This window comes from Cynoglossus semilaevis, chromosome 2, assembly GCF_000523025.1.
Source record: "Cynoglossus semilaevis isolate Cse_v1.0 chromosome 2, Cse_v1.0, whole genome shotgun sequence".
NCBI classification, from domain to species: Eukaryota; Metazoa; Chordata; class Actinopteri; order Pleuronectiformes; family Cynoglossidae; genus Cynoglossus; species Cynoglossus semilaevis.
Window position 1 is genome coordinate 100,319 of NC_024308.1, and position 7,943 is coordinate 108,261.

Genomic DNA, 7,943 nt, shown 5'->3' on the forward strand with positions numbered 1-7,943 from the left:
GGTGACAAGACCTGATGACATCACTGCATCACTCACAGCTATCTCTTAGCTATCTCTTAGCTTAATTAGCTAGTTAGTTAAATGGTTAGTTAGTTTTCTTTGTCTCCAGTCTATTAGTCTACACTGCTAAGCTAACTTTCATTTTAGCAGCAGTTTGCCAAAGGGGCGGAGCCTCACAGCAGTTTTGTCATCAGGTCAAAACCACAACAGTCTTAACGGTCTGTAATCCACGTTAATCCACACTAATCCACACTAATTCACAGTCTCTGCTTTCTTCTACTCACGTGCTGCCGTTTGAAGGTGTTGATGACGCAGCCTTTAGCCACAGTGGCTACATGTTTAGCATGTGTAGCTACATGAAGGCTAATTTGAAGCATTTTTCCAATTGTTAACTAATTCTAGGCTTAATTATTTTGTGCAGATTATTTTTCGGTAATTAGCCTAAAAAAACACGACTAAAGAATGAGCTCTGGTTAGTAAATGATACGCCAACTGTGATTGGTCAACTCTGGCCTGTAAATGGAAATGGTTTGAAAAAGAAAGTGAAAGTGAAAGTGAAACTCACCAAACTGCAGCATTGATGATTTTCATCACACACTCGTTAATGCACTGACACACATTGACCAGAGGGGCACCGCGCTCCCCCATCCTGCCCAGCAACAGACCTGTGAAGACGAGGCAGCGTCGTTGGTGTAGCTAACGATATGGACAAGTTTATGACTTTAATGTAACTCAAAAGTAGCTCAAAGATCAATAACACTGTGGTAGCTAATGACTGATCTAAAAGTTAGCAAACAACACTAATTATTATAGCAAAAATGGAAATTTAAGAGGCGTTCACTTCCCCTGGAGCTAGCTAAAAGTCTGCCGCGAAAAGCTAAATTTAGGGAGCGACACGCCTCCTACTGGAGGAAACTGACCCATGGTGGCAGAGAAGATGACGATGCCGAGGACGTTCATCTGCTGACTAGTTCCTGGACTGGTCTTGTAGGTGATCTCAGGGGGCGGAGTCAGCTCCAGGTAGACGGTCCGACCCTGAGGATCCGACTCATCGGGAACCACGTAAACAAAGTCAGATTGGATGGTCCTGGTTGGGATTTTCAGGATGGGAACCAGGTCTGTTTTATACTGCAGAGAAAAAGTCTTTAGGTCTAGGAGCGTTCCCAGGTCCACGTCAGTCTTAGGTCCACGTCTGACTGGGGTTCAACTCTTTGGTCTTTGGTCCGAGTTTGTCTCAGGTCTACATGGTCACATGTAGTCGTCCTGGTCCAGGTTTCCCTGGCCAGGGACTACCTTATCCAGGTCTGGAGTCTCTCACCTGCTGAAATGTAGCCTCGATCAGATTTGAAGGAACCATGTTTCTGTGGAGGAAACAGGAAGTGACATCACTCCACTGCTCATTGTTGAAGAAGCCATTCACAAAACAGAGGGGTGGGTTGGGGCGGGGGGGGCTTTTTTAAAACCATGTGACCCCCCGAGTCTGGATTAGTTCAAATAATCTCATCAGAGCAGGATAACGGGATTTAACCCAACACCTCCATCAGGAGGAAGAGGAGGAAACAGAGGAGGGGGAGAGGGAGGAGAGAAGTTGGGGAGGACAGGACAGAACCAGGAGTGCTGGGTGTGAGCGTGAGGGTCATGTGACAAGAATCATGTGACAGTCATGTGATCAGACAGACCTAATGAGGTCCAGCAGAGCATCCGCTGATGTCATCACTGGCCCCCCTCCCAAACGGTTGCTCTCCACCTCTGTGCCCACGCCTGGTTTGATGATCAGGACCAGGACGATTCCCACCACCACAGCTATGAAGGTGGTCCACAGGTAGTAGGTGACGGTCAGGACCCCCATACGGCAGCAGGCCTTGGACTCCATGGAGGACAGACCTGACATCAGACTGGGCCGCAGACAGAGGACAACAGACAGAGGACAACAGACGGAAAAGAACAGACGGGGACAACGGACGGAGGACAACAGGACAAACTCATGTCAGAGACTGTACTCCTAGTGTTTTAGCAGAGCTGCTAATGTTAGCATAGCTGCTAATGTTAACGTACCTGGAGGTGATGAGAGGAAGAATGAGCATCTTTAGCATCCTCATCAGCAACTCTCCAGGAAATGAGAAATATATTTTAGCCTAAAAGATATTAGTTAAGAGACAGCTAAATGTTAGCTCAGAGTTACATCTAACTTACCGGAAGATATAACACAGACTGGGTATGTGCTGTAAAAGTTAAATGAACTAAAAGTTAGACTTAAGTCAAAGTAAAGGAGCTAAGGAAAATGGTGAAAGTAGCTAAAATGTATCCATTAGGCACAGAGCTAAAAGTTAGCCAAAAACGAATCAATAAGGGACTGGTTAGCCATAATATCATTTATAAAAACAGATTAAAGTTAGCCAAAGATATGGGTTAATAGCTGACATGTAACCATGTTACATGCCAAGTTATTGGTAAAGGTTAACATTTAGCCAAGATGGTTTAAATAATCCACAACTGCCTAGCTAACAGTTAGCCAAACATCATTGAACATAGGATCAAGTTGGTTTTAGTAAAAATAAGGTAAAAGATATTCAACTGTTAGCAAGACAAGCTAACCTGACTAAAAGCTAGCCAATGGTTAGGGTTGAAGTTAGTTGTAGTTCTTCTTCGTACCTGTGTGGACAGCTGGGTTCCTCTCAGCGTGAAGCCCAGAAGGCAGCCCGTCACCACGGCAACCACAGACAGCGTCAAGAGTCCGTGCCTGCGACAGAAGTTCCTCACACTCCTCTGTAGTTCCTTCTTCACCAAAGACCTCAGGAAGGACATGAAACATTCCCCCGTACTCCTGACCCGTGGACCAGGAGCGTAGGATCCCTGGTCGGAGCGGACTTCCTCCTCGGCGTTGGGCAACAGCAGCTCCTCCATGCTGATGCTGGGACCAAGATGGAAGGACAACGGACCTGAGGAGACGGGATTAAAGACCTGCAGGCGGGATTAAGTTCTCAGAGTGGATCAGGACCATCTGCAGGTCCTGCAGGATAGATGCAGGATTGCAGCTCCACCTGCTGGACACTACTACAACAAAGATTAGTGTAAAGGTTTGCTGCTAGATTAAATGTTGGTCTGGCATAAAAAACCAGCAGTTTATACCAGTGGAGAATTAGAAAAAAGGTGACCAGAAAAAAGGTAAATTAAATTGTTTGTCCAAATAAACAAATGAAGGAAAATTGAGAGACATAATTGTTAGCCTGGAACACAGAAACACTCTTAGTTCCAGGTCATGGTCCTGGTCCAGGTTCTTGCCCTGGTTCCTTGGTCTTGTCCTGGTCCGCAGATGATAAATTCAAAGACCCCAAAACACCTTTCTTTGTCACAATAATAAAGATTTTATTTATCTTAAAGGGACATTTAAGTTTGTATATGAGAGTGCCCCCTGCTGTATGAATAGGTGTTTGCAGCAGGCGCACTTATAGCAAACAGCTAACATCATATTGGATATAGGGTTAGGGACTCGGGACTACTGTTACTCTGTGCTATTAACATGATGATGAGGTCAAAGGTCAAATTTCTCTGTGGTCAGGAACCCTCCCACCTGTGATGTCACTCATCAAATAGTTTCATATTCAAAAAGTCAACAGCAGGAGTGACTTCCCAGCATGCTCTCCTCCTTTTCTGATGGTTGTCCCTGACAGGATTTAGTTAATCATCACTTCCTGTTCCATCAGCCGTGGATGAAGATGAGGAGCATGGCCAGTGTGGAGTACCCCAGAACCAGAAAGAAGACTTTGAGGAGCCGGTCCTGATTCTGCTCCAGCTCTTTGGACAGGATTTCAAAGAAAAGCACAAACAGAAATGTTCCAGCAGCCAATCCCTGTAGCAGTAGGGAGGCCACGCCCCCTGCCAGTGTCTCCACCGATTGGACAGTGATTCCAACCACAGCTCCGAGTGGAATCATCAGACTGACGGCCACTCCCAGCTTGGTGGAATTCCCTAGACCTAGTGATGACTTGGCTGCACTGACGCCCAGGGCAACGCCAGCCAACGTCTGGTGCATGGCCACGCCCAGGAAGAGCCCGCCCAGTTTAGTCCTGTCCTCCTGCAGACCTAGGGCCAGCCCTTCAAAGACCGAGTGGGCGGAGAGAGCCAGGACTAGACTGGCCAGCCGCATGGGCCCCGCCCCCGAGAGCTGTGCTCCACCTAAAGGTCCGTAGCTGCGATGACCACAGACCCCGCCCCCCACAGCTACTCCCCTGGATGGAGAGATGAAGGGTGTCTCATTCTCTGAGTCGCTGCCTACCTCGGAGCAGGCATCGGCTCCGAAGGTGTCCAGATGGATGAAGGAGGGCGGCTCCTTCCTGAAGGTCAGGACACTCTGCTCCACGAAGACAGTGAGGAAGAAACCAAACATCATCACAGTCTCAGCCAATGGAAAATCAGAGCTGAGGTGAAGGGAAGACGACAGCTGCAGCACCTGAGGGGGAGATAGAGGGGGGAGGAGGAGGAGGAACTGTTAATACACATGTCATTTGTACGTAATTCAGTACTAGCTAAACTAAGTAGCCACACAGTAACACACCACTACATTGGTCACACTGTTTGCTGATGACATCACCTTCTGTCTGACAGCTGGCAGCAGAGCATTGAAGCAGGTGGCGAGGAACACGCCTCCTGCGAAAGAGTTGCAAAGAGACAGCGCTCTGCTGTACTTCTCTACTTTGCCACGATCCACCAGCAGAAGGCGCACTGGCAGCAGCACACCGGCCAACATCAGCGTAAACAGTCCTAGCAGGCCGATCAGCTTCAGCAGTAAGATCTGCATCCTGAGTCCAGACAGGCATGAGCAGAGGAAGACTATTCATCATCATCATCATCATCATCATTCCAATTTTCATCATTACCAATACCAGCTAAAGAACGACCCAGTCACAGTCTAAACCATTAGTCAAAGAATAAAATAACTAGGATCTAGCAAGTTAAAAAGAACTAGCAGGTTAAAAACGAACCCAATGAAAACAGTAATTTAAAAAAAATGTTGTGGTTAATATAAAAACAGCAGCTTATGAACAAAGTAGTTACAAATCTTCAAAAAAATAACAAAACAAACACTTAAATTTCAATTTAAATGTAAAACGTTAGACTTAATAGGATTGTTAGCCAAACCAGGTCATTTAAGGCATAAAGAGCCACTGGTTGAAAAAAATCTTTATTTTAAATGTGAGGCATTAAGCATTTAAATGCTCAGTCTCAAAACAGCGTCAGAAATACGTGACGTGAAGGTTAAGCTAACATTGTCATCTGTTTTTACCTGTTGGTAGTTTGGTTAGTTTTTTCCAAAATGTATTATTTTTACATTATTTGACAAAACAACCCTTTTTAAAATATTAAAAACCTTTTAAAATATATTTTTAAAAATGTTTTATTAAATATTTATGTAAAAAAAAGCCACTTCCGGTCAGACGCTAACATCTGCTATGCTCAAGCTAACGGCTACGATAGGCGGATGTACAGCGTTTCTGTTTAGGACGCTGTTTGTATGAACCGCTAACCCGATAAACAAACATACAAGCAAACAAACATAAAGGAGGGACGGTTCCCTGACCTGCACGGGCTGCCGTCCTCTCCTCCGCAGGTGCACGGTGGCACTTGTGCAGTCAGAGCGCACGGTAACCGAACTGATTGGTCGGGTTACTACTACGTCAATAGATGTAGCAGAATTTAATTCGACAAATGAAAAAAAAAATCTATAAAAATCGCCTTACTTCTCGTTATTTTATTTCGCCCACAAAGCCAAAAACGCATCACGTTTGGAAAAAGTACTTTTATTCAGAATAAAATGTGAACAAAACGTCATCTTCAGTCTTTTCAGAAACTTAAAAAAAACTTCTCCAGTTAAAAAACAGACGCGTCCGAATAAAACCTTGAACCAGTGACGTAACAAAACAGGGCGGGGTTTCGACACAACACCCGGTTGTCTAATGAACATTGATCAACACGTGACTGTGACAAAAATACAACTTTTATAAACGACTTGTGTTGACGGAAGCGTCACGAACATAAACGGTGACGTCATGAACGCGAACGTTGACTGCTTTGGTTGAGCTTCAGATTTTCAAAGCTAACTACCTGGCGCTCACTGTGCTAACTTTTAACACCAGCATCACTAGGTGAACATTAAGTGTAAATAAAGACCGGCTCCACGTGACCAGTCTGTGTGGAGACTTGAAGACCTCAGGTTGGTCTCATCTCTTCCAGTGTTAACAGAATAAAATTACTGAGGCGCCATGAAAGACACAAATAAAATAAGAATAAAAAATATCTTTGGTTCAAAGACTTTTATCTGAAACAAAAGTCATTTTAATGAAATCTCTGCTAGTCCTGCCCTAAAGGTTTGAACAGCACATGCTTAACCATAAAAAAAGTGCACATTTAGACCTTTTTAGAAAAGTTCTGTGTTTTTGTCAGAGTTATCAGACTTAGCTCTTCAGCAGCTGCTGGTCCACTGCTGCCTCGTGTGGTCATGTTGTGTCACTAAGTTACAGTGAAGTCACAAAATAACAGTGTAAACTGAGTTTTAACCAGTGGACCAAAAAGTGCTGTGTCTCTGAGCTAAAATCAATGATTTTCTCCATGAGATTTGGTCCAGGCTGAGTTAACATAAACAACCAAACTGTTCCTTTATCGCCACATTTTTAAGACTTTTTGGTTAAGTCAGCAAAAAATATATATATATAAATTTGAAAACCCAGCAGCAGATATGGATCTGAACAGCGCCACCATCTGTTAGTGTAAACAAACTGCACTGTATAACAAAAACTGAACAGACTTCTGTTTTTTTAAATATGTTGCAATTCTTCCTTCTCATCAGTAGGGGGCATAAACTCCAAATGATGCAGCAAAGGGGTCAAAAGGTCAAGTTGTTTAGTTGAGTAAAGACAGGACATCTTCTACTGCTGAAGTTTTCTTAGGCTAACAGCTGCTATCAACATTACAGAGGTGCTAACAGCCACAGCTAACATCACTGTAGCCAGGAGCTAGCTATTAACACTAGGACGTTGTCCAAGCAACAACACAGCAGATAAGCCAACAGATGCTACTACTATATATGTGTTAGCTTTAGCAGCTGCAGTAGCACTGATTATGCCAACTGTTTATATTTAGCAGCTAACGACTGCAGTGGCTAAGATAAAATGTCCTGTTCAATCCACTAAGAAAACTGGTACAGATGTCTGCCCCTGCTGGTCAAGAAATGAAATACAACATTTTTAAAATAAAACTGTTTGTGTGCTGAAATGTATGTCAAAATAAAAATAAACTTCATGTTGTTTAGAGCTTCGACTTCAAGGACATACCAGTATCTGGTCCAGTTCTGGTCCAGCACTGGTCCAGATCTTTAGGAGCTTAGCAGTGGAATGTTCTGGACCAGAGTAAAAAAGCTAAAGAAAAGACGGCGACGTTTCCTTCGTCTCGTTCATAAAAACTCTCAGTGAAAAGTTAAATTAAATTCTTTCATAATAATAAAAAAAAATCTTTGTGCAAATTGATGTGAAACCTGTGACATCATCAGACTGTGATTGGCAGCGATGCCTGGGCTCCCAGCTGCTGCTTCTCATTGGCTGCAGCATGATCTGACTGCCATGGCTCCGCCTCCTCCGACTTCCTGCTGTATTTTACTGGTTGGGATCCTCCTGCAGGGGGCAGTGTCACCTGAACACCAGCTGTTTGAACCTGCAGCGGTGTGGAGGCGGGGCTCTGACACACACCTGTGACATCATCCACCAACGTCACTACCAACGGGGTGCGGCCAGTTCCTTCCTTCACCTGTGGAGCTGTGTCCTGATTGGCCGGGGCTTTACTGAAGTCAGACGACATCTTGCAGTCTTTTTTAACCAGTTCAGACAGAGACAGAAAGTGAGGCTCAAACACTGGCCCCGTCTTCAGCTCTGCCCCCAGCCCTGCCTTTAACC

General features: G+C 44.6%; 2 protein-coding genes across 2 annotated transcripts in view; both read right to left on the bottom strand.

Annotated features, from left to right (window-relative positions):
• The window catches only part of LOC103392639 (excitatory amino acid transporter 5-like), a 5,401-nt gene extending 2,196 nt beyond the window's left edge, over positions 1 to 3,205 (bottom strand). The window contains 6 exon segments of the mRNA XM_025064826.1: positions 566 to 665; positions 921 to 1,128; positions 1,319 to 1,361; positions 1,680 to 1,895; positions 2,056 to 2,135; positions 2,653 to 3,205. Of these exon segments, the coding sequence (XP_024920594.1) occupies positions 566 to 665; positions 921 to 1,128; positions 1,319 to 1,361; positions 1,680 to 1,895; positions 2,056 to 2,135; positions 2,653 to 2,904 (899 nt within the window). The 5' untranslated portion in view covers positions 2,905 to 3,205.
• Positions 3,206 to 3,341: 136 nt separating this feature from the next.
• Positions 3,342 to 7,937, bottom strand: LOC103392626 (zinc transporter ZIP3). Its single transcript, XM_008329282.2, has 3 exons — positions 5,579 to 7,937; positions 4,592 to 4,799; positions 3,342 to 4,450 (listed from the first exon to the last, which is right to left on the bottom strand). Exons 2-3 carry the CDS (start codon positions 4,796 to 4,798, stop codon positions 3,701 to 3,703), a joined length of 957 nt encoding a protein of 318 aa, XP_008327504.1. The 5' UTR covers position 4,799; positions 5,579 to 7,937; the 3' UTR covers positions 3,342 to 3,700.
• Positions 7,938 to 7,943: the final 6 nt, after the last annotated feature.